The following is a 26,319-nucleotide window of genomic DNA, read 5'->3' as shown; positions in this document are numbered from 1 at the left end:
TGGGAGACTGGCCAGCCTCAACCCCACAAGGTAGTAGGCAGGGGGCCCAGCCTGAGGGACCCCTGTCTGGAACCTGCAGAAGCTGACCCACTCTGGGGCAGACAGCTTGTAGCAAGACCTCTCCCACCATCCTCCTCTCCCGCCCAGTCTCACTGGGTTTTCTGCCCGTTCCTCTCCCCACCCCGCACTACAGATGAGGAAATTAAGGCTCAAGGAGATTTATCTCAGCTGGCTCAGGCAGAAGAGGTGCTAAGGAGGGCTCATTGGTTGACAGAGCTTCTGGTGCACACACCCACCCCTCCCAGAGGAACAGAAATGGTAAGGATGTGAAGGCTATTTGGTCAGCTGCTCAAAGGCCACCTCCGAGTGGGCCTAGCTGGGTCCCCTCTTCCCTCTGTTACATGGACTCTAGTTCCACCCTACACTCATGTTGTGTAGGGGCTAGGGAAAAAGATGCTTGGAGGCAATGGTATTGTAATAAAGACACTTTTATTTAGTTCGATATGTTTCTATACAGAATGCAGAAAACACATCTTAAAATCATATAGAAGGAAATAAAAACACGTCAGTGGTTGGTGAACACTTGAATGTGAGATTGGCTCTCTGTCTCACAGAGTCCAAAGACCACTGCCAGCCGGGCACTCAGGGGAGGAGGCGGCCCGCAAGGGCATTGTTGCTGTTGTTATTCTGTTCACTGCCCCATCGCCTCCTGTTGCTATGGTAACAGGCCATTCTGGGCCAGCCACGTCTCTGCGTGGCAATGCCCGATGGTGGGGTTGCTAGGGGCAACGGAGCTATTTGGAAGGCCTTTCAAAGCCCTCACCTGGAACACTGGAAATTGTTTATCTTTTGGCAAGGTCATCAAAAATAATCTCACCAGGTCAGACTCAGCTTGCGCTCCTGACTCCGGGGCACTGGGGAAACTCCGGCTTGGATCAGGGCTTGGAGGCACAAGGCCCAGTCATCACAGGTCCACTGAGCCCTCATCTACAGGCTTCCCCCACAGTGGCACTGCTCACCCCACCAGGGGACCAGGCAGGAGAGAGAGGCTAGGCCCTGGGGGAGAAGGCGCAAGCAGGAATACCCTCCAGAGAAAGGCAGGGTGGAGACCCCTCCACTCTGACCGTTCCTCCCCTCCTGAGGCAGCACACATGAATCCTCTGCAAAATGGTCAGTATGGCTTAGAAGTGGCTGCTTGGTGTGCAAAGGGAGCCTGGGTCCACCCACCCACCCGCCCTCGATCACGGAAGGGATACGTTATTGCAAAAGGCATTCCTCCCTAAAAGGTACCCAAAATAACTCTCAGACATCAAGAAGTCATGCTCAAAATGGTTTCTTCCAAAGGAGGAGAATCAAAGCTGAGTGGGTGCCCCTGAGTCACGGGACAGAGATGCAGATGGATGGACGGATGTTCTGCTAAAAAAGGCAAAAGAAGCCCCAGTGTAATTCCAGAATTTAAACCATTAGGAAAAGAAGGGGGGAAAAAAATCAAAATGAGCAAAGCCGTCAGTCCCATGGAATCAACACTAGGAGCTTGTACAAACTGCTGTAAGCATCACCATTTTTAATCATTTTTTTTAATAAAACAATTTGAGGCTGTATAAAAACTTTAGTAAAAAATTAGCTTTGAGAGCCCCCCTATTTTTACTATGAACTATTGCTGGCACTCCTCCCCAGCCACCAGACCTTTCCCAGCTGTTCAAGCCCAAGGCCTGGGACTGGAGCGCCAGAGAAAAGGGGTGGGGTGGGTCAGGGTTGGGCTGTGGACTGTTGGGACAAAGTGGCCAAGGTCAAGTGAGGAAAGAGCGTCACATGACATAAAAATATTGCATCTTCACCAAAATGTCCCCCACTGAGTGTTTCAAAACTCCGTGATATTCCTTTTAGGAGGGGGAAAAAAAAAACACACAGAAAAAGGGTAAAAGAAAACAGGCTGATGTGGTCGAGTCTCTCGACCTCCCCAGGCATCCCCACGAGCAGCTGGCCCACCTGGAGCACCTAGGTTGGGGGCCACGGCCACCACTGCCTCTTGGAGTCCCTTTTCTATGGAAATGAAGACCCCTTGGTTGTGGGCCGCTAGCGTGCATGGGGTGGGGGTGTGGATGTCCATGGCCTAAGAGGCCCCTCCAGCTTCCAGCCCCTGGCAACAGTGGGACAGCAAACCCAGCACCAGGGCCCTGGCCCCTGAGCCAGGGCCAGGAGGCCCCCAGTCAGGCTCTCTGGGGTATCAGAGCAACAAAGTTTACGTAGTGTGAAAAAATAGGATTCCTTTGATAAAAAATACTGTCCCTTGGTCTTCTCTAAGTTTGAAACACCCTGGGAGCTTATTTTTAGCAAAGCAATTTCCCATACCCACCCAAAAATTACACATACAAGTTTAGGTAAACAGCAGATTAAATGTAAAAACTTAACCTTAACTTCTGAAAGTCCTTTGAATTTAATCTTTAGCTACTGTTTTCCATGTTACATCCTGCAGCTAGACACACGTGAATAGAAAAAACAGTACAGTTAGTGTTAAAGGCAAAACGCAGAGAGCCGGGAGGCCGCCCAGCACTGCCTGCGAGTTCATTCACGGTTCCTCGCTCCCTCCATCTACCTCTACTCCAAACGGTGCTTTCAGAGCCAGCCTTCAAAAACGCAGCGAAGAATTTTCTATGAACAAACAAAAAGCTGTTAGGCAAAAATTAAAAGTAAAAATGTCCCCAAAGTCTCTCCAGCTGCTTTGGGGTTTAGGAGGACCAAGTGGGCGGGCTTGTCCAGGCCCCGTGTGTGTCAGCGTGTGCTAGGTCAGGTGTCGGCTCCCAGTGGGCGATGGTCTGCAGGCCACTGGTCTCCACAGACAACACCGTGTTGTCTCCAGGGCCCTGCCCTACCCCTGCCTCCACCCAGGCGCTTGTGGGTTAAGGGGGGACATAGGGAGGGGGCGACCGGTATGGGGTCATGTTCTTGGGACGGGAGCCCTTGCCCTCCATGGGGGCTGTGAAGGGCGGCGGGGGCTGGTAGGGAGGCGCATTGGGATCCTCATCCCGCAGGGGTGTGTACTCTCCCACGGTGTCCTGGTTCAGAGGAGTGGTCTCGGGCACATTCTGGTTGGGGTACTCAGGAGGGGGGAGGGGGGCTTTTTCCTCCTGCAGGATAAGTGGCATGCTGGAGGAGGGTGGGGGCTTGGAGTCGTCCAGTTCGTCTGCAAAGATGATAGGCACCCCCTTCTTGATGAAGGTGGCCTGGTCCTCGAGGGTGAGTTTGCCCTTCCTCTTCTTGCGATAGCAGATCATGGCAATGATGCCAGCGATAAGCAGGATGGCTGCAACCACCACGGCCGGAATGACCGTGTGCAGGTAGACATCATCCTCGCTGCTCTTCTCAGGGTCCCGATCTGGTACCTCCGTAGGTGGTGCCTCTGAGGGCACCCTCCTGGGTGGCGCCACTGGGACAAATTGTAGATGCCGACAGCTGCCAGAGCCTGTCACAGAAATGCTCATGGCCTTGAAGTCGGGCTCCAAGGCGTTGGTGAAGGCAGCTCGAGGTCTGCCATCATCCTCAGCGATCCTCCGGCTCAGCCCCGTGATCTGCTCCTTGGGGCAGGGCTCCAGGGGCAGTGTATTGTTGGTCCATTCCACCACAATGGAGCCCCGGGTGATATTCTGCAGAGTGATGGTGCTGCAGTTGCGGTCCCCAAAGGCGAAGGCCAGCTTCTTCACCAGGGCAATCTTCTTGTGAATGTCATTCACCACAGCTGCTGGGTCACCCACAAACTTGGCCTTGAACCTAGCAGGAGCCCTATCCCCTTGAGGGCGCCTGTGGACATGGATCTCGAAGGCATCCACAGCTGATAGGCCCCCTTTGTCTGTGGCGTGCATGAAATATTCGTGCTTGCCCACGTGGCTGCTGTCAGGCAGGCCATACATGAGCTGGCTGTTGCTGTTGAACTGCACCCAAGACTTCTCGCCTACCAACTGCTGCTCCCGAAGCTTCAGGGTCAGCTTCAGCTTATCAGTGGTGGTGTCCTCGTTGTCATAGAAGGTGTCTGACGGGATCTTCACCTCAAAATAGGTGCCAACCCAGGCATCCACCCTGTCGATATGGTTCTTGAGCTCTGGACGCTGGTTGGGTTCTCCTCCGCGGGGCATCCCACTGGTGGTGGTGCGGATGCGAGTAGGCGGGGAGGCGGTTTCCAATCTGGTGACGGGAGCTTTGGTGGTGACCCGGGGCACTGGTCGGGGTGTCCGTGGCTTCTTGGTCGGCCTTCTAGTTGTGGTGGTTGAGGAATCAGTAGAAGGTGTGGCTGGTTTTGGCGTGGATACTCGTGGCTTCTTGGTGGTAATTGTGGGAGGGGTAGCAACTGCCGTGGGCTCCACATAGCCAGGAATGGTCATTGTTGGGCGGATCTGGCCAGGAACTGTGGTGCCAGCTTCTGACACCCGAGTGGGCTGGATGGGGCCGAGGGTTGGGGTCTGAATAATGGCACCTCGAGTCCGAATGGTGACTGTGGGCTTCCCAGGAACAGGATCCCTGACTGGAGGAGTCATGGTCTCGGTTGGAGGAGCAATGGCTGGAGATGTGGGGGTGGGCACAATTCTGGATGGTGGCTCCTGGATGGCTGTGGTTGGGGGCCCAATGGCAGTGACAGGTGTGGGTGTGGCATGGATCTGCCTCCGGATACGTTTGGGGAGAGGGGGTTTCTTGTTGGCGATGTGCCAACCCACCACAGGGTAGCCAAGCTGGGCAGACATAGCACCTTCCCTGGCAGGGACCTCCACACCACGAATGTCAGGCACACTGTTCTGGTTCAGGGAGCAGCCCAGCTTCCAGGAGAGCAGGGCCCCATTCTCTACCACCTTTTTTGCATTTCCTGGGCCAGCCATGAAAGCCGACATGTCAAACAGTCTGTTATTCACCACTGGCACCAACTTCATGTTGTGAAGCTCCACTTCTGAGAAGCTCCGCATCCTGTGCAGAAGGTCAATCCTTTGCTTTGGGGTCATCTTGGTGAGGTCAGCATCCAGAATTACCGTCAGGACAGTCACAGGCTCATCGGCAGCACAGACAGATGATACCACCTCACCAGGGTCTGGTGACGCCGCCCGCACAGACTGTGGCTCACTGTGGTCTTCAGGGTAGACCTCAACAGAGAACACACTGGAAGTCTGCGGGACGTGGCTTCCATTGGCCCCCAGCCGTGCAGTGCTCACTGAAATGTAATGCACGCCCTTATCAGTGTCAAGGGGGAGACCCTCCAGGGTGTGGCTCTGTGGGTCCCACTGCAGCCAGGATGGTAAGGTCTCCTTCCCTGCTGCTGATACCTAGAAGAGATGTCAGCATGAGTTAATTGCCACCATCACTGCATAACCCAAAAATGATCACAACAGTGAACCAATGGCCTAGCCTGTGTGACAGGCCTGAGGTACAATTCAGAATTCCTGGTGGAGGAACCAACGCCTCTCTCCTGGAGCTCATTTACCTATCACGAAAGACTGGGGCTGCCAGATGGGCTAGCATGGAAGGCAAATGGTTCGCCCAAGGCCACACGGTGGGGAGACAGCAGTTCTGGCACTCAAAACACATGTCTCATCCCAGAGAACTGATGCCATGGAGCTCAAGAATGTTGCAGGTTTTTATACCAACGAAGTGCCCTGCCACCTACTCGTCCACTCTGCCTGCAGAATCAAGCCTGGGTGTCTCACCCCTCAGCACTACTTTCCAACCTTACCTCAGACTTCTACCCTACCCTCCACAGACACCACAACTTTGCTCAAGGTATATGCCTGGCCTAGAGTGCCTCTCCTGCCCAGAAGTGGAAATGCACACAGGTCTGGGTGCAGGGACAACTCAATACCCCCAAATGCCTCATTTTACAACCACCATGTTACATTCAAGTGTAGTGGGGCACATTTGGTTAGCTGTATCTAATGTCTTAACAGTGCTTTTCAAATCTCAAGAAAAACTGCAATGTCCAGGGTAGGGGAATGTAAACAATTATCCTAAGAAGAGCGTTTATGAAAGGCATTCCAAGGACCTCCAGTCTCTCTAAAAGAGAATTCTATAGTCAACTAAGTTTGGGAAATGGACAGAGCTCACCTCTGTCCTTGGAAAGCCGAAGCACAGAGCAGGCCTCAGGAGCTCATCCCCTTTTCCACCCAACAGCACCTCCCAGACTTATTTCAGGGTGGAAGTCCTTCTCCACAGCAATATGACTGGTAATACGTAAAGCCCCCAAGGGAATGCCACCATAAAAACTTCCACCATCAGCTGACAAGAGGGAAACAAGACTCGCCTCTTGCCCAGGCCCCATCTATGACTTCTCTCACCTTCGGGAAACACCTACTCCTGCCCCCAATGCAAGAAAGGTGGGACCCACTCTCTGGTCTGCCTAAAGGCACTCTCAGTCAGCTCCACTGCCCTGTCCGTCAAGTCCAGAAACACAATGGCCAACAGATGGCATGTCTTACTGCCAGCCTCGGCCCAGGGATTGCCCTTCATGGTCACTGCTTGTCAGGAGAGGGAAACTAAAACGCTTCCCTCCCTGTGGCAGGAAGGCCACAGCTATAGCTTCTGGGTTCCCCAGGGGCTCTGGTTCGTCAGGCTTCCTCCTTCCAAGAGCCGGGTGCCTGAGTGATTGGGGAAGAGACCCTGAACTCATACCTGCTCTTCCCAGCTAGGACCCGGGTGTCAATGAGCATGCCATTCCATCAACCTTATCAGAGACCAGATATTTACCCTGCCTGTAAAGAGATTTCTTACCTCCAGCAAAAAGCCATGAGAAGACATATGACATTATTAGGAGTTGTCCTTTATTGACTGCTCTCTGAACTACTGAGTTCACAGAGTTTCTTTTGTGACCACATTCCATCAACACTAGGGTGCACAGTCATCTAATTAATGAACCACTAAGAATCTCCCATCCCATCACTCACCATCTACTGCAAACAGAACCAACATCAGAAATGGTAAAATAACTGTAAACATGGGTGTCTTCAAATCCATGAAAAACACTAAATATATTCTTCCTTTACAATCTTTTTTAGCTACAAAAATACTTATCACAACTGCTTTGACTGAAAAACCTATGCTTTAAATTTTTTCAGTTCAATTATGTTAAATACAAAAACTGCCACATCCACATACAAACATATAAAGCAAAGGTTGAATGATCTAGTTTTGCAAAAAATGTGAAGCAAAGATGTTAAGGCCAAATGGAGTAGTCAAGGGAACCATGAGATCTTTTACAGGGGTGGGGTAAGAACTTCCTGAGAGGAAGAGAGTAGGTGAGCCAGGGCGCGGACCCAGGTTTCCGGCCACCCAAGGGTATTTCTCCTAAGCCCACCCCATCCCAATGACTACCACTGGAATGAGAGCACATCTGCAAGAGATCAGGCAGAGAAAGGAGAAAGGGAGGGCCAAAAATGGAGCTCTGGATGAAGTCAGCCAAGGAGAAGCCACTTGTAGAGAAGACTGAACAGGGCCAAGAGAGACCAGGAGAGGCTCCAGATGGGTGCCAAGTGGCTGGCCAGGCCCATGGGATATGCCTCAGTGGCCAGGCAGTTAGGCCTGTGCCCAGCGCCGTGTGTTCCATCAGCACAGATGAGTAAGCAGCGCCAGTGCTTTTTCAAGTCTGTCTCAATTACGTAAGGGCACTTTATAACAGAAAGAATAGAGAAGGGCCCTCATCTCCTCAAGCTCCCCTGGCTGGCTCAGCTTCCCATTCTGCTGACCCCCAACAGCCACAGTTCTGTTGTCAGACATGCCCTAAGGCATAAACCCAGGTTGGTCAAGGCTCCCACACAGCCAGACTTAGAAAATATACACTTATTTGAACTATGCCAAGTAACATTTTAACATGTTAATAACGCGTAATATAAATAACAAACATTAAAGAAAACCCCAGGTTTCACCAAAGTAGGTTATAATGCTCAATCTCAAACTGGGCGATGGAAGAGCAGAACTGTGTACCTTCATTTTGGTTACAGAAACAAATTCTTTCACTATGGTCTACCCACAGCTTTAGAGACAACATTTGGGATAAGCCATGTCAGAAAAACAGAGCCAAGCCACTCCACCCTGCACCTGCCCTCCCTTCTGCAAATTCTGGCTCCTCAAGGTACTAGAGCCCTGGCCACAGGATAGGTGTTCAACCTGGATCTACACCCGGAAGCAAACAGTCCCCGGTGTCTTGGGTACTCCTCAGACAAGGAGAGATTCTAACCTGAACGTTCTAAAATCCATGCATCTCTGAACATCTTGGTACTGCAAACATCAGATCCAGGCAGCACTTTGGTTGGCAATGATTCATTTTAATATAAAGGCCACAGGAAGCAAAACAAATCTGAGTTCCACAAGGAACCTACCCAAGTCACAGGGAAGCTGACATCTCTGCATTTTCAAGGCCATTTAGGGAAAGCCCCTGAACTGGGAAGTTTGAACATGCCTGAAGGTCTGGCAGTGTCCACAGTCCCCAAAGGATTCCACTAGCAGCCCCCCTCCCTCTCAAGGGCACTCAGTTGAGGGAACGCTCTGGGATGCAACACCTGCTCTACTGTGACAAAGCAGGAGCCCCTCAGTCCATGGGAACTCTGGACATCCTCCCCAGCTTGCAAAACTTCCAGGATCTAGACCACTTTTCCTCTCAGGGCCTACGGGTGAAGTGGGATATGAAAGTTCCTTCTCAGAGACACAGCCCCCATGACAAACCAGGACTCATCTCTATAAAAACACCGTATCCGAAGGGAAGCCCCATCTCCAGGCAGTCTGAGGCTTCATCTAACCTCAGCCTGTTTTCTCACATGTAAGAAGGGGGAAAAGATGCCAGCCTTGTATGATCACAGGGCCAGGCACACGCTGGACTCTGTCAGTGCTGGTTCCTCACCCGCCCCTATGGGCTGAGAGAGGACACAGTACACATTGTGAGGCTGCTGCAGGAATGGATCCAGGGCGTGTCCAGGCTCCACTCCCTCATCCTCTTTCCCAAATGGCCTTGGACCCAGCACACACTGAGGCTTTGTCTCCCTGTTCATACCCCAAAGCAGAAACTCAAAGCATCAAAGGGAAGTGGAGAGGCCACAGGAAGAGGAAGCCAGGACCCTAGAGGGGAACACGGCCAAGGCTGGGGACCCTCAGGGACTTGCTTACCTGTTAAGACCTGTTTGCTAAGAGTGGATGAAAACGTTGAGGGGCAGAGAGGGCAGGGAGAACTTGCTGCAGGTGACAGCCCAAAGCCAGCACTCACATCCTCTAAGTCTAAAAGAGATGTGCTTGATCCTGGCATATTTGCACATGAGATTCCGACTTAGTTTACTCATATAGAAATTTCTGTCCTAGCTGTACTGTAACCACCCACAACTGACCCTCTAAGGGCTGCCAGGCTAGGAATGGCATGCAAGAAGCAGGAATCAGAACTCTGTGTGAAGTGCTCATAACACCAGCACATGTATTTGGGGTGACAGGCTGTCCCCGGCCATGGAACTCCCCCAGGGTTTCAAGTCACCCCCAGGTTTTCAAGTCACCCTCCATCATTAAATACCAATACTCCCTTGCTGACCTTATAAAGCAGCCATCTTGGAAAGAAGACTTCAGGCAATGGGAACACCTGCAGGAGGCAGAAACTGCAGGAGGAAGCCTATTTGAGATCATGGGCTCTAGATCACAGGCCACTCACAAAGAGCCAGAAATCTTTCCAGTTTCAGCAACCCTCAGAGAGAACATGCTTCTGAGATAGAAGGCAAGCCCAGCACTGAGGAAAATAAGATCTTGAACAGCCACACACCCAATTTTAGAAATCCTGATCCATAAAGTACATCCAAAAACATTACGAATCAAAACCACAAAACCTTGGAAGACACATAAGGAGTTCTGAAGACTACCTGCCCAGCATTGCCCACAAAATATCACCATGACCAATGATTGGGGAACTGCCAAACGTGAAGGTTTTGGTCACTCCTCAGTCTACACTAGCAGATGACTAGTAACTGGCTATTCAGTTCTCAGACATTCTCTTCAACTTCTCCGCTGGAGCCTTCTCTGGCACAGTAGACTGTCAAACACTTGGTCTGATAAAGATACAGCACCTGTGCTAAACACCATGCAACATAAGTAGAGTCTCTCACCCCAAATCAGCATAATATACCTGGAGAAAGAACAAATCGGCAGAGGAGCTTGTATTACTTAGTCCCTCATCAAAGAGCAGATTTCTGCCCATCAAAACTGAGGAGCTGCACTCTCACTAGGGCTTAATTAACTATATGACCACTGGTTTCTAAAACCAAGAAAACCTAAGCTTTATCATTCAGAACCCACAAGGTGGTATCTTACCCATGCAGGAGTTATGGGACTTAGAAATGGCAAGCAAAAGTTCCAGAAAGATGGATGAGCACTTTCATATCCTTGTCACTTGGGTGAGCTGATGCTGGCCAGCAAAGAGGGATCTTAGGAATAAAGTATAATCAAGAAACTGCATTTGGGGCTTCCCTGGTGGTGCAGTGGTTGGGAGTTCGCCTGCCGATGCAGGCGACATGGGTTCGTGCCCCGGTCCAGGGGGATCCCACGTGCCGTGGAGCGGCTGGGCCCATGAGCCATGGCCGCTGAGCCTGCGCGTCCGGAGCCTGTGCTCCGCGGTGGGAGAGGCCACAGCGGTGAGAGGCCCGCGTACCACAAAGAAAAAAGAAAAAAGAAACTGCATTTGGTGAGAATTCCCCCACACTACAAACCTTTTGGAGGGTCCTTTGAGCCTCAGTGGTGGCACCTTCCAACCAACACCTCAAGACAGGACAGCCCCAGGGGTTCAGGCTGGGCCCTTCCCTGAATCCCTAACAGATGTGTCAGAGGGTCTTCTCACTGGTCCATTTCACAGTGGCACAAACTGCTGCCCTGTGACACCCCACTGCTTAGGCCTCTTAGCAGCCTGCCCTGGCAAAGTCCCTGCCTTCCCTCAGACCTGGTCACTGGCTCCTGGACCCTTCAGCCCCTCACCCCTCACCCAAGCTGCGGAGCTGAGACAACCCACAGCCGTCTATGGCTGGATACCATAGGCAACACCCTGGAGGCACTCACACATGAGGTGATCAAGGCCTCCTTGGGGCAGGCCAACTGTGTGGTGGGCTCCTTTGCTCAGGGGGGCAGGAAATAGTCCCTCTGATGGAGTCAGCTTCCAGTCACGTTTCAGAGGCCCCCACGGTGCTGACTCACATTCAGGGTGATCCTGTGTCTGTGCCATGGACTATGACAATGAGACTAATCTGTGGCCAAGCTCAACTTCCACAAATGATGCACATGGGCAGTCACATGGCTGGGCTGTGGGGAGATGGCACATGTCAACACAAAGAGCCTCTGGCTTGAGGTCAAAGGCCAAGCCTTTGCCCCCACAGAAGGTGAGGAACCAGGGTAGAACCAGGGTAGACATACTTTGCTTTACCGAGTAGAGGAGAGCCACACCCATGAGAGACAATAATTGGTTCTGCTGCTTGACATTCAAACCTCAAGCCAGAATATGGCTGTTGCCACAAAGGCCAAGGCCACAGGATCACATGTTGTTGAATACAACTTGTCCAGCCCAATCAGTGCCCTTCTGGTCTGAATTATGAAGCATTTTATCTGCTGTTAACTGTTCTCATCTGAAAACAAAAATTAATCATTTTCCCCCCAAAGTAAGGGACAGCTTAGGATGGTTATAGCCACTAATAAAATTCTCAGAATCAGTCCCTCAATCCCAAGCCCTGACATCAACTATTTTTACTTCATCATGTTTTCAGTCCTTGTCAGTAATTTTTTTTCTAAAACATAGAAGCCTATATATTCAATAATAAGTATTTGAGCTGATATGTCTGGGCAAATGCCATTCTGACAACCCACCCCCAAGGATGCCTTCCTTCGCCAACCCACATTTCCCAGTGTGCTCTGTTCACAAGGGATCAATTCAGAGCCAGGGAACACCCACTTGAGGCAGGAAGAAACTGCAGTTCATCTCACGCAGGCGGGGTTGCCACAAAGCTTGCAAGCATCCAAAGAAATACTCCTTTCATGAGCTCCCCTTCCTGGCCAAAAAGAGTACCCATTGTTCTCATGGGAACAATTGGGGGCCTATGCCAGCAGATGAGAGCACAGTCCCAGGAAGGGCTGCTCCCAGTCTGCCAACATCTTGGGCTGAGAGAAATTCCACATTGTCTCCAGACAAGGAGGCTAAAGGGAAGCAGGGATGAAAAGCCATCCTCATGGGCACTACCAAAATGAGACATCTGAGGGGGATCTAGAGGGGCAGCCCAATCATTTCATGAGATGCAAAGACTTCTCTCCTGACCAACCCAGAGAGGAGGAGTTAGAACATCTCCAGCCATATCATCACCTTCCTCAGCCAGTCCTACACTCAACTCAAGTCAGAGGAGAGGCACCCTTAGGGAGCCAGTGCCAATCCTGAGGGAAGTCAGGGGGGTAACTTATACTATGGCCAACTTGGGACAGCTTAGGATCTGCCCAGCAAAGGCAAAGCTGGCTTCTGTGGGACCTATACCTACAGACCCTGATGAAGAGAGAGGGTGTTCTAAGACCTAAGACTGCTGTGAGAGCAAAGAACAGTCGAGACCTGGGATGAGCTTTGCATACAGGCATCTAGTCTGGTCCAAGGGAGCACACACCAGGACCATCTCCTTTAGGGTGCCCTGAGGCCACAGGAGAAAAGAAGAGAGACCCAAGGCACAGGTCTTTCAGGAAGGTCATGCTGGCCACAAAGGTCTGGAGGTAGCCCATAGACCCTTCTTACATCAGATCAATGGAGTCCATTTGGGAGTTAAAATGGGGTCAGTAATAGCAAACTGATTCTTGAGGTAGAGCTAGAGAACAGCAGGGAAGTAATAGGTGCTGGCTGGGATGAGACTGGATAAGGGCTGTTTGGACATGAAAGAGTCTCAGATGTGGGGCAGAGCAAAGGATCCAGGACCTCAGGGTTAATCCTCCAGGCAGGCATGTCCCCTTCTTCTTTCTCCTGACCTGTTTCCTTGAAGTCTGGTGTATAAAATATAGGGAAGTGCTTGTTTTAGGAGTTGATATTACCCGATGGGCATACCTGGCTGATGCCAAGCAGCACTTCCTCTGTCACTGTGATTCCCAAAGTTGCCACAATCTCCTGAAATACCACAACCATCAGCCCACACAGGTCCAACAAGGCTTGGCAGGTAGCCAGTGCAGCTCACTTAGCATAAGACTTGATTTTCTACCCCTTCTATAGATTGTTACATGGTCTGTTACAAACACTGAATTATTCTATCACCAACCCCCATGCACATCTCCTGACCAGTCAGCAAGTATGACAACCACACCATCTAATCTCATCAGGTCTCAGGACAGACCATGTTCTGCCTATGAGTCCTCATTAGGCAATTCGGCTAATTGACTGGAAGGCCAACCCTTACCTGGGAACCCCACATGAGGCTTAGGCAAGCTTAGTCTCTTACTGCCCTGACATAGGCTGGCATTTCTTCCTACAAACAGGCAGGTAGGCTTTTTTTCTTTTTTTAATAAGTTTATTTTATTTATCTATTTTTGGCTGTGTTGGGTCTTCGTTGCTGTGTGTGGGCTTTCTGTAGTGGTGGGGAGTGGGGGCTACTCTTCGTTGCGGCGCACGGGCTTCTCATTGAGGTGGCTTCTCTTGTTGCAGAGCACAGGCTCTAGGCGCACAGGCTTCAGTAGTTGTGGCATGAGGGCTCAGTAGTTGTGGCTCGTGGGCTCTAGAGCACAGGCTCAGTAGTTGCAGCACATGGGCTTAGTTACTCCACGGCATGTGGGATCTTCCCAGACCAGGGATCGAACCCGTGTCCCCTGCATTGGCAGGTGGATTCTTAACCACTGCACCACCAGGGAAGTCCCTGGCAGGTAGGCTTTGACAATCCAAAGCAGGTTTGCAGGTACTGAGGGGGTTCTCCTTCCCTCTGCCAGCCCAAAAACATTTGAAGGCCTACTATGGGACTGGAATCAAACATGCAGACTAAAAAGAATTTCAAGTACAAAAATTTGCTAAGAAGATAACACAGGGTTTTGTGAGAAATCTGCCTTCATCAGGGTGGAGGGAAAGGGCTCCAATGCTGAAACTAAGCCTGAAAGAGGTGGCTGTACCCATACTGACAGAAGAAAAAAAGAGCCAGCAGCCTGGGGTGGGCCCTAAGCTTGGCATATCTGTGGGGCAGAAAGAGGCTGGTGTGGCTGGGACAAGGTATGCAAAGGGAAAGGGGAGAGAGAAGAGGCCAGAGGCCAGATCAAACAGGGCTTAATCTTAAGGGCAGGGTGGTAGGGGAGGCCTGTTTTTAGCAGATGTAAGCTTTACAAAGATAAAGATGTCTCTTGACTCAGTATGGAGAACAGACTAAGGGGTTAAGAACAGAGGCAGGGCGCCTGGGAAGAGGTGAGCGAGTGGTAGTTTGGATGACAGTAATAGTGATAGATATGATTTGGAGGTCACCCCAACAAGGCTCCTTGGGACCAAGATCTGAAATATTCCTCACATACTCAAGAATATTGGGCAGCCTTTAAAAGTTACATTCCCAAAGAATACTTAATAACCAAGGAAAAAAACCTCAAACTACAGTGAATGAAAAAAAGGTTAAAATATAGATTCAGCATGATTTCAGGTCTGTCTAAAATGTCTGTGTGTGTATGTGACACAGACACCTCTTGATGAACGCAGAAAATGATAGAGGAGTATGCTAGTGGTAGGAACCACAGGAGATTTTCTTTCTCCCTTTTTCTACAATGTACATTTATACATCATTATTATAATAGGGGGGAAAAAAACAACTCCTTTAGTGTAAAGACTTTTCAATCCTGTTTTACACACAGGGAAAACAAAGCTCCAGGAAGGAAGTCAGGCTTTCTGATCTGATTCCCACCCCACACAACCCTGAGGTCAAGACGGTTCAGGATGAAGAGTCACACATTTTCACCTGTTTTTCTACAGGCTAATCATCTACTAAATGGTGTGCTTTCCACAGATAGATATGCTCAGATAAAATCCTGTTTTCCTAGTAAAATCTCTTTGCTCCCCCAGTGAATAAGCCTGTTAAATGTCCCTCTGCCAGATACAGCAAATACTCAGCTCACAGTATCGACTCAAGGCACCTTTGGTCAAGACTAATCCATGTACAACATTCCAGTGGCCACTGGAACAAGGGTCATCGCTACAGGGTTTGGATATTCAGAAGATGAAATTTGATGCTGGGTAAGAAATGTACCTCCAAAAACGCCATTTTTCATCTAATAAACTAGAAACTGGCTTACTGGGGTGTTTTGAAGATTACATGGAAATCTTTCTCAAAGACTCTACAAACTAGAAAGAGCTCCATGGAACTGAGACAGGATCTTCGGAAGTATGACCACCTCTGAGAACACAAGGCCACCCTAAGAACAAGCCAAGAGCTAAAGAGAGGGGGTCAAAAAGGAAAAGGAAGAGAACACAAGGAGGGTCAGGTGAGGAGTGGGTCTGCCCAGATTCAAGGGAAAGGGGCATAGACACACCTCTCAATGAGAAGAGTGGCATGGAATGGAAGTGGCATGGAAGAGTGACCATTTCTAATCTAGATGCCTGGGGCTTGTGGGTCAGAGAGAGGCAAGTTGGTAAAGACTCACTGGAGCCTGGGTGTGCTTTGACCAATGGAGTACAAAGGAAGTGTCACTGTGCAAGTTTCCAAGCCCAGGCCTTAAGAGACTGGCAGCTTCCACTTCCTGTATCTTGGAATACTCAATCTTGGAACCCAGCTACTGTACTGTGAGGAAATCCAGGTATCTGTGGAAAGGTCTACATGGAGAGAAACCAAGGACCTTGATCAGCAGTCCCAGGTAAGCTCCCTGCCAACAGGCAGAACCAACTTGCCAGCCATGAATGAGCCACCTTGGAAGTAGATCCTCCAGGCCCAGGTGAGCCACTCTAACTAGTACCATGTGCAGCAGAGATGAGATTCCCAGACGAGCTCTAAATCCCTGAATTCTTGGCCACAAAATTGTGAGCAAAACCAACTGGCCGTTTCAAACCACTATGTTCTTATGCTTTAAACATACCAATAAACAGCCAGAACATTATGTGTATGTAGAAATCTAAGTGCAAAACAGATATTAAAAACTACCATAACAGGGCTTCCCTGGTGGCGCAGTGGTTGAGAGTCCGCCTGCCGATGCAGGGGACACAGGTTTGTGCCCCGGTCTGGGAAGATCCCACATGTCACAGAGCGGCTAGGCCCGTGAGCCATGGCCGTTGAGCCTGTGCTCAACGTTGAGCCTGTGCTCCGCAACGGGAGAGGCCACAGCAGTGAGAGGCCCGCATACCACACACACACACACACAAAATCTAGAAACAATAAATGCTGGAGAGGGTGTGGAGAAAAGGGAACCCTCTTGCACTGTTGGTGGGAATGTAAATTGATACAGCCACTGTGGAGAACAGTATGGAGGTTCCTTAAAAAACTACAAACAGAACTACCATATGACACAGCAATCCCACTACTGGGCATATACCCTGAGAAAACCATAATTCAAAAAGAGTCACGTACCAAAATGTTCATTGCAGCTGTATTTACAATAGCCCGGAGATGGAAACAACCTAAGTGTCCATCATCGGATGAATGGATAAAGAAGATGTGGCACATATATACAATGGAATATTACTTAGCCATAAAAAGAAACGAAATTGAGCTATTTGTAATGAGGTGGATGGACCTAGAGTCTGTCATACAGAGTGAAGTAAGTCAGAAAGAGAGAGACAAATCCGTATGCCATCACATATATATGGAATTTAAGAAAAAAAAAATGTCATGAAGAACCTAGGGGTAAGACAGGAATAAAGACACAGAGCTACTAGAGAATGGACTTGAGGATATGGGGAGGGGGAAGGGTAAGCTGTGACAAAGCGAGAGAGAGGCATGGACATATATACACTACCAAACGTAAGGTAGATAGCTAGTGGGAAGCAGCCGCATAGCACAGGGAGATCAGCTCAGTGCTTTGTGATCGCTGGGAGGGGTGGGATAGGGAGGGTGGGAGGGAGGGAGACGCAAGAGGGAAGAGATATGGGAACATATGTATATATATAACTGATTCATTTTGTTGTAAAGCAGAAACTAACACACCATTGTAAAGCAATTATACTCCAATAAAGATGTCAAAAAAAAGAAAAAAACTACCATAACAAAGTATAGACCTTGGAATATTTTTAATTCATATTCAAGCCACATCTCTGGGGAAAGAATGCTGTAGGCCAAGGGTTAGAAAACTATGGCCATGAGGACTTCCCTGGTGGCACAGTGGTTGAGAATCCGCCTGCCAATGCAGGGGACACGGGTTCGAGCCCTGGTCCGGGAAGATCCCACATGCTGTAGAGCAACTAAGCCTGTGCACCACAACTACTGAGCCTGTGCTCTACAGCCCACGCACCACAACTACTGAAGCCCGAGCGCCTAGAGCCCGTGCTCCGCAACAAGAAGCCCACGCACCACAACGACGAGTAGCCCCCGCTCGCCGCAACTAGAGAAAGCCTGCGCTCAGCAACGAAGACCCAATGCAGCCAAAAATAAATAAATAAAATAAAATAAATAAATTTACTAAAAAAGAAAAAAAAAAGAAAACTGTGGCCATGGGACTTCCCCAGTGGTCCAGTGGTAAAGAATCTGTCTTCCAATGCAGGGGACGCGGGTTCGATCCGGGCTGCCACCTGTCTTTGTACAGCCCATGAGCTAAACATGTTTTTTGAGATTTTTAAATGAGGGGAAAAAAAATCAAAAGAAAATATAGTATTTCTTGACACGTGAAAATCACATGAAATTAAAATTTCAGTTTCAGTAAAGTTTTTAAAAGTAAAGTTTTATTGGGGGCTTCCCTGGCGGCACAGTAGTTAAGAATCCGCCTGCCAATGCAGGAGACACAGGTTCCAGCCCTGGCCCGGGAAGATACCACATGCTATGGAACAACTAAGCCCGTGCTACTGCGCTCTAGAGCCCATAAGCCACAACTACTGAGCCCGCATGCCACAACTACCGAAGCCCATGCACCTAAACAAGAGAAGCCACAGCAATAAGCCCACGCACCACAATGACGAGTAGCCCTGCTCGCCGCAAATAGAGAAAAGCCCGTGTGCAGCAACAAAGACCCAATGCAGCCAAAAATAAATTAAATAAATAAATAAATTTATTAAAAAAAAAGTTTTATTGGAACAGAGCCATGTCCATTCGCTTGCATATTGTCTATGGCTACTTTCATACTACACTGGCAAAGTTGAGGAGTTGCAACAGAAACCATATGGCCAGCAAAGCCAATATCTGGCTTTTTTAAGAAAAAGTGTGCTGACATCTGCTCTAGGAGATGTTCATAGCTTGAGGAGTACACCCCACCCACCCACATGTCTCCCATGCAAACTCAATCAGGAAGTAGGGGAAATTCCAAGGTCCCACAACCCCAGACAAATGGATGGTACTTCTTCACACAAAAGCTTCCTGTTTCAACTAATTTCCACCCTGGGTTGGACAAGACACTCTTCAGTTACAAAAATCTCAGATCTCCTTGTTTTCTGGGTTGCCTCCCCAAAAGGAGATGAGGCGAGGCTGAAATTTAAGTACTAATTTTGGTTCTTAAGTGACCAAATACGTTAGTAAACATAAAACACCAAAGCAAAGCAAAACTCCAATATTTACTTATACCTTATTTTTTAAAAATAGGTTCAAAGCATTTAAAAGTTCCATATTTCTTGGGTTTAATCCCATGGTTAATGAAAGCAGACCATTTCCTATACACAGGCCCTTCCATCAAATCCCTAACTTGATGACCAAAAGATCTTCCAGAGTACATATGTAAAAGCTTTTTAATGGTGACACCCTCAAAATGGGAGCAAGAATAAAGGTTTAGGATGCTATTCTGAGATATATGGGGACCCTCTAGTGAACATCAGTGGCTGTCCCTCTCTTAAGGAACATTTAGCAGGTCCTGGAAGAACTGAGCTCAGAATTCCTGGAAAACTGACAAACTAAACCTAAACTAAAAAAACCTAAAATTAACACTAAAATCAAAACTAAAATGGAAGATGAGAATTATTCCTCATTTACAGTTTATATCCAGTCTCACCTTGATGACTTCTCCATTGGAGGCAATTAAATCTGTTGGAATGGTCACTCGAAATGAGCGTCCGACGACAGCGGTGCCATCAGGAATGCCAACCACCGTGGGAACAGACTCATGGAGGTCTGAGAGTACTGAGTGCATGGACGCCTCGAGCTGGTTCTCCCAGTCCCTGACGGCCTCCGAAGGCTCACTGGGCCAGCGGGACTGAGTCACAGCCACAGATAGCAGAAGGAGAAAGGTCCTCCCCCAGAGGGGGAGCAGCAGCGAGAGGGCCACAGACATCCTCATCCCGGGCTCAAGTCTGCTCAAGCAGATAGTCTAAGAAAGGAAGCAAGTGACGTGGTCCCAGAACTGGGTCCTCAGCCTCTCCACACCTGCTCCATCCCAGAGCACCCAAAGCCTGAAAAAGAAGAAGAGTAGACTCAGACTTCAGCAACTTCCATGGTTTCAAAGTTGAGCACAGGCAGTTACTACCCCCTAAGTGTTCCTGCCAAAAATATCTACTCTGAGTTGGATCAAGTCTCACCCTGCACTGTCCAGTACAGAGCCACCAGCTACATGTGGCTACTGAACACTGGAAATGTGGCTGGTCCATTAAGTATAAAGCACACCGTGGATTCTGAAAACTAAGTATAAAAAAGGAATGTTGGGGACTTCCCTAGTGGTCCAGTGGGTAAGACTCTGTGCTCCCAATGCAGGGGGCCAGGGTTCGATCCCTGGCTGGGGAACTAGATCCTGCATGCATGCCATAACTAAGAGTCCGCATGCCGCAACTAAGAAGTCTGTAGGCTGCAACTAAGACCTGGCACAGCCTAAATAAATAAATTAATTTTTAAAAAAAGAATGTAAAATATCTCATTAATACTTTAAAAATATTGATTACATATTGAAATAATATTTTGGATATGAAAATATTAAGTATAGTTAAGTAAATAAATATTAATAAATAGTACATAATAAAAATATTAAATATATTATTAAAATTAATTCCACCTGCTTATTTTTATTTCATGTGACTACTGGAAAATATTAAATGACATATGTGGATCACATTATATTTCTGTTGGGTAGTGCTGCTCTAGAACTAACTTCCAGTTCATAGGAAACACAGGGCCATGAAGACACGATCAGACAAATCTAGAATGTGGGACCTTCTACAAGATAACTGGTCTGGTCTTTCCTAATCTGACGCCTCTAAATACAAGGGGACTATTCTAGATTTAAAGACTGCAACCAGATGCAGTGTGTACATCTTGATTGGACCCTGGATTTACTTTTTTTTTTAATTTATTTTTTATTGAAGTATAGTTGAACTACAATGTTGTGCTAATTACTGTTGTACAGCAAAGTAACTCAGTTATACATATATGTACATTCTTTTTCATATTCTTTTCCATTATGGTTTATCACAGGATACTGAATATAGTTACCTGTGCTATACAGTAGGGCCTTGTTTATCCATTCTATATGTACCAGTTTGCATCTGCTAATTCCAAACTCCTAATCCAACCCTCTCTTACCCCCCACCCCCTTGGTAACCAGTCTATTCTCTATGTCCCTGATTCTATTTCTGTTTCATATATAGGTTCATTTGTGTCGGATTTACTTAAAAAAAAAAAAAACCAAAAAACACACAAGACCAGCTCTCAAAGGGACAGCTGAGGAATTGTGCATGTGGGCTGGAGATTATATTTATTGTTAATTTTCTTAGGTGAGATGATGGTGGTGTGGCTCGATAACAGATTGTCCTCAATTTTGAAGTATTTAGGGATGAAGTATCAAAAATCTCTGCAACTCACTTTGAAATGGTCCAAGGGGAAAAAAAAACCATGTGCATGCATATATAGAGATAAAACAATGTGCCAAATATTACAATTAGTAAGTCTTAAAAAAATACTTTTGAAAAAAATTGAAAAGCCAAGTATTTGCACAGAGAAGTGTGGCAACCACCCACTTCTCACACCCCACATATTGCATATATTTGCAAACTCAGTGCTAGTGAACAAAACTTATTTGAACTCTCTTGCCCCCCAACCCCCAACAGTGACTAAAACCCTGCACATTGTCCCCTTTCCCCCACACCAGCTTCAAGCAGCTCATGACCCTGCTCTAAGGCTGGCAGCCACACAGATGCACTGTGGGACTTTCTGGGTGCCCACAGGTGGCCACAGCCATCACAAGCAATTTCCCATTCTGGAAAATGATGAAGCCCTGCCCTGAGCCAAGCTGTTGAGGAGCCACGTGGTATTTTTTGACCTGGGTAATACAAAGTAAATAAAATTGCTGAAGAAAACAAGGCCACTGAAACAGACAGCGTACTCTGAAGTCAATGCAAATCCAAGCCAATGTCAAAAGGTTTTTTTTGCTATTGACTTCGTTATTCCTGTTCTTATTTTGTTTTTGAACTAAAAGTCATGAGACAGAGACAAAACCCAAGAAAGTAAAACAATTTTGAGGGCTGGAAGTCCTATCCTACCAAACCAAGACTTATCACAAAGCTACTGTATTTAAGGCAGTGTCACATGGGGCAGAGTAGACACTGGACTGTGGAACAAGAGGGAGAGCCCAAAACCTGCTTGCAAAGAAGCTGTTCAAAGATACCAGGACAAGTGGCTATCTATGTAGAAAAAGACAATTAGGTTCTTCTGTCACTTCTCCATCAAAAACAAGATAAATCCCAAGTGGATTAGATACATAAATGTAAAAAGCAGAACTTTAAAATGTTTAGAATATAGCAGAATGTCAGAATAAGGACGGATTTCATTTTTAAAAGATATCAAAAAACATAAAAGAAAAAGACCATTGGACTTTCACTTCTAGGAAGATGAAACAGATGTACTTCTCCTTAGTTTCCCACTAAATACAAGGGAAAATCCTAGATATTATATATATATAATAAACATGAGACTCTTAAACAGTCAAGAGAAGAAGGCAGAGCAGCTAGGGACCCCAGGATTCAAGGAATGACACAGCAGTGAGTTCCCTGGGTTTTCTTTTGCCTCATGTATACCAGAAGTGGGAGCTGAAGAAGCTGGAAACCCAGTAATGCCAACAGATGAAACAAAAAACGTCCTAACAAAAGTCTGCTCTCTTTATCCAAAGGAGCAAGAAGGGGGTAACCTAGCAAGACATAAAACATTTAGACAGTAACAGCTCTATTCTAGCAAAACACCACAGAAAAAACTGTGGCCCCACTCCCACCCATGCCGACAAAGGCCAAGTGGGGAGCCAAGACTTCCACCCTCATGAGGCTGTAACAAGGCACCCTAATATCGCCACTGGGGAGGGAGCTGGGACTTTCATCCTCACTGGCTAGTAACAATGCACCACCCTCTACCTCCAGCCCCTTGGTGTCAGTGGAAACCACATGGGGAACCTGGATTTCTATATTCCCACCCAAGCAATAAGAAGGAGTCTCTCCCCATCCCTGCTGGGATGGTGTCAGAAGAAGACTGGTGGAGAGTCAGAACTTTAACCATTGCTCAGCAGTCGAGAGGCCTAGGGAACTAGAATTCCCACCCTCAACCACCAGTAACAAGGACTTCACCTGCCTTCAGGTGTCAACAAAGGCTGAGTGGGGAACCTGGGCTTCTACCTAAACTTCCCAGTAATCAGGCAGTGCCTCCTCTACCCTTCCTCTGCCAGACAAGTGTCAAACAAAAGCCAGCTAAAACAGAATCTAGAGTTTCAGAAGAAAATACAAAATTGTTCAAGTTTCGATCAAAAATCACTCATCATGGGAATTCCCTGGCAGTCCAGTGGTTAGGACTTGGTGCTTTCACTGCCATGGCCCGGGTTCAATCCCTGGGTCAGGGAATTAAGATCCTGCAAGCCATGTGGTACAGCTCCCCCCCGCCGCAAAAAAAAATGCTGAAAAATCACTCATCATGACAAGAACCAAGAAGATCCCAAACTGAATGAAAAAGAATGAAAAAAAAGACAATCAACAGATGACAACTCCAAGATGAAAGAGATAGGTAGAAAGGAAAAGGTTGGGAAAAGATATATCATGCAAACAATAATTAAAAGAAAGCAAGAGGAGCTGTATTTATATCAGATAAAGTAGACTGAAGAACAAAGAAAATTATCAAAGAGCGGTACATTATATAATGATAAAAGGGTCAATCCATCAAGAATACTAATCCTAAATGTATATGCACCAAACAACAGAGTTGCAGAATCATGAGAAGCAAAAACTGATAGAACTGAAAGGAAAAATAAACAAATCAACAATTCTAGTTGGAAATGTCAACATCACTCTCTCAACAAATGATAGAACAACTAGAAAGAAAATCACCAAGGGTACAAAAGAACTAAAACATGCTATCAGTCAATATGATTTAACCAACATTTATGGAGCACTCCACCTGACAACAGAACATATATTCTTTTCAAATGTCCACAGAACATATACCCTGAGAGATCACATCTAGGGCCATGAAAAAAATCTCAACAAATTTAAAGGAACTGAAATAATACTGAAATGTTCTCCAACCCCAATGGAATCAAATTAGAAATCAGTAATACAAGCATAGTAAGAAAATCTCCAAAGGCTTGAAAACTATACAGTGTACTTCTAAATAATTCCTGTGTCAGAGAGGAAGCCTCAAGGGAAATAAAATGTTACACTGAACTAAATATACATTTGTGGGGTTATAGTAAAATTTGTGGAACACAGCTAAAGCAGCTCTTAGGAGTGAATTTACAGCACTGAAACCACTAGAAAAAGAAGGAAAAGTCTCAAACCAATAATCTATGCTCCCACATCAAGAATCTCAAAAAAAAAAGAGCAAAATAAACCAAAAGCAAGCAGAAGGAAGGAAATAGTAAAGTGCAGAAATCAATAAAACTGAAAACAACAGAAAAAACTCAATAAAACAAAAAACTGGTTCTTTGAAAAGATTAATAAAATTGACAAATCTCTATAAACAAATTACCAATATCAGGACTGAGACGGGATATCACTACAGATCCTGCAGACGTCAAAAAGGATAGTAAGGAAATACTACCAAATAACTCACAGATTTTGATAATTCAAATGAAACAGACCAATTCCTCAAAATTTGTAATTTAAAAAATTTATAATTTAAAAACTCCCACAAAAAGAAATCTCTAGGCCCAGACAGCTTCACTAATAAATTCTACCAAATATTTAAAGAATTAACACCAATTCTACACAGTCTTTTCCAGAAAGCAGAAGGAAGAAACACTTGCCTATTCATTTTATGAAGCTAACATTACCCTGACACCAACATCAAAGACAATACCAAAAAAAAAAAACAGAAAAGAAAATGCAGATGAACAGACACAAAAATTTTAATAAAACATTAAGAAACAGAATTTAGCAATATATAAAAAGAATTATATACCATAACCACGTAGCACTTATTTCAGGGTGCAAGGCCAGTTCAATATTTTAAAATCAATCAATGTAATCCACCATATTAACAGACTAAAGAACAAAAATCACATGATCATATTAATTAATGCAGAAAAAGTACCTAACAAAATTCAACACCCAGTCACGATAAACACTCTCAGAAACACAGGAACAGAGGACAACTTTCTCAATTTGATAAAGAGCATCTAATGGTGATAGACTGAATGCTTTCTCCTTAAGATCAGAAACAAGGCAAGGATGTCTGCTCTCACCACTGGTTGTTTTTGGTTTTTTTTTTTTTGGCTGCGTTGGGTCTTTGTGGCTGTCCATGGGCTTTCTCTAGTTGCGGTGGGGGGGGGGGGCTGCTCTTTGTTGCAGTGCACAGGCTTCTCATTGCAGTGGCTTCTCTTGCTGTGGAGCGCTGGCTATAGGCTTCAGTAATTGCAGCATGCAAGCTCAGTAACTGCAGCACAGTTGTGGCTTGCGGGCTCTAGAGAGCGGGCTCAGTAGTTGTGACACACGGGCTTAGCTGCTCTGCAGTATGTGGGATCTTCCTGGACCAGGGATCTAACCCGTGTCCCCTGCATTGGCTGGTGGATTCTCAACCAGTGCACCACCAGGGAAGTCCCCTACCACTCTTATTTGACATAGTGCTGGAAGTTCTAGCCAGTGTAATAAGGCAAGAAAAGGAAACAAAAGGCATGTAGATGGTAAAGGAAAAAATAAAACTGTAGGGACTTAAAAATAAAACTGTGTGTCACAACTACTAAGCCTACGCTCCAGAGCCCACGAGCCGCAACTACTGGGCCCACATGCTGCAACTACTGAAGCCCATGTGCTCTGGGGCCCTCATGACACAACTATTGAGCCTGTGTGCTGCAACTACTAAAGCCCACGCACCTAAAAGCCCATGCTCCGCGACAAGAGAAGCCACCGCAATAAGAAGCCCGTGTACCGCAACAAAGAGTAGCCCCTGCTCTCCACAACTAGAAAAAGCCTGCACACAGCAACAAAGACCCAACACAGCCAAAAATAAATAAAGTTAAAAAAATAAAACTCTCCCTACTTGCAGATAACATAATTGTCTATGTAGAAAATCCCAAGGAATCCACAAAACAAACTCCTAGAACTAATAAGTTTGGCAAGGCCACAGGATATAAAACAAACATACAAAAATCAGTTGTAGGGCTTCCCTGGTGGTGCAGTGGTTAAGAATCCACCTGCCAATGCAGGGGACACGGGTTCAAGCCCTGGTCCAGGAAGATCCCACATGCCGCGGAACAACTAAGCCCGTGCGCCACAACTACTGAGCCTGCGCTCTAGAGCCCACAAGCCACAACTGCTAAAGCCCGCACGCCTAGAGCCCGTGCTCAGCAACAAGAGAAGCCACCACAATGAGAAGTCCACGCACCGCAACAAAGAGTAGCCCCCACTCGCCACAACTAGAGAAAGCCCACGTGCAGCAAGAAGGACCAAACTCAGCCAATAAATAAATAATAAATAAATTTATTTTTTTTTTAAATCAACTGTATTTCTTTCTTTCTTTTTTTTTTTTGCGGTACACGGGCCTCTCACTGCTGTGGCCTCTCCCGTTGCGGAGCACAGGTTCCAGACGCGCAGGCTCAGCGGCCATGGATCACAGGCCTAGCCGCTCCGCGGCATGTGGGATCTTCCCGGACCGGGACACGAACCCGTGTCCCCTGCATCGGCAGGCAGACTCTCAACCACTGCGCCACCAGGGAAGCCCCTCAACTGTATTTCTGTATGCTAGAAATGAACATGCAGACACCAAATTTAAAAGATAATACCATTTAAATTGCTTTAAAAATGAAATATCGAGGTGTAGATCTAACAAAACATGTACA

The 26,319-nt window shown here is 47.1% G+C and overlaps 1 protein-coding gene across 3 annotated transcripts in view; it reads right to left on the bottom strand.

Moving 5' to 3' along the window:
- Positions 1-476: 476 nt before the first annotated feature.
- The window catches only part of DAG1 (dystroglycan 1), a 64,417-nt gene continuing 38,574 nt past the window's right edge, over positions 477-26,319 (bottom strand). For all 3 annotated transcript variants that reach the window (XM_060022501.1, XM_060022500.1, XM_060022499.1), the window contains exons 2-3: positions 19,078-19,474; positions 477-5,303 (exon numbers count right to left, since the gene is read on the bottom strand). In XM_060022501.1, coding sequence (XP_059878484.1) covers positions 2,901-5,303; positions 19,078-19,362 — 2,688 coding nt within the window. In that variant the 5' untranslated portion in view covers positions 19,363-19,474 and the 3' untranslated portion in view covers positions 477-2,900. The remainder of the gene's footprint in view (positions 5,304-19,077; positions 19,475-26,319) is intronic.

The sequence above is a fragment of the Delphinus delphis genome, chromosome 10, assembly GCF_949987515.2.
Source record: "Delphinus delphis chromosome 10, mDelDel1.2, whole genome shotgun sequence".
NCBI lineage: Eukaryota > Metazoa > Chordata > Mammalia > Artiodactyla > Delphinidae > Delphinus > Delphinus delphis.
The sequence above is the reverse complement of the archived record's forward strand: the minus strand, read 5'-3'. Positions and strand labels throughout refer to the sequence as shown.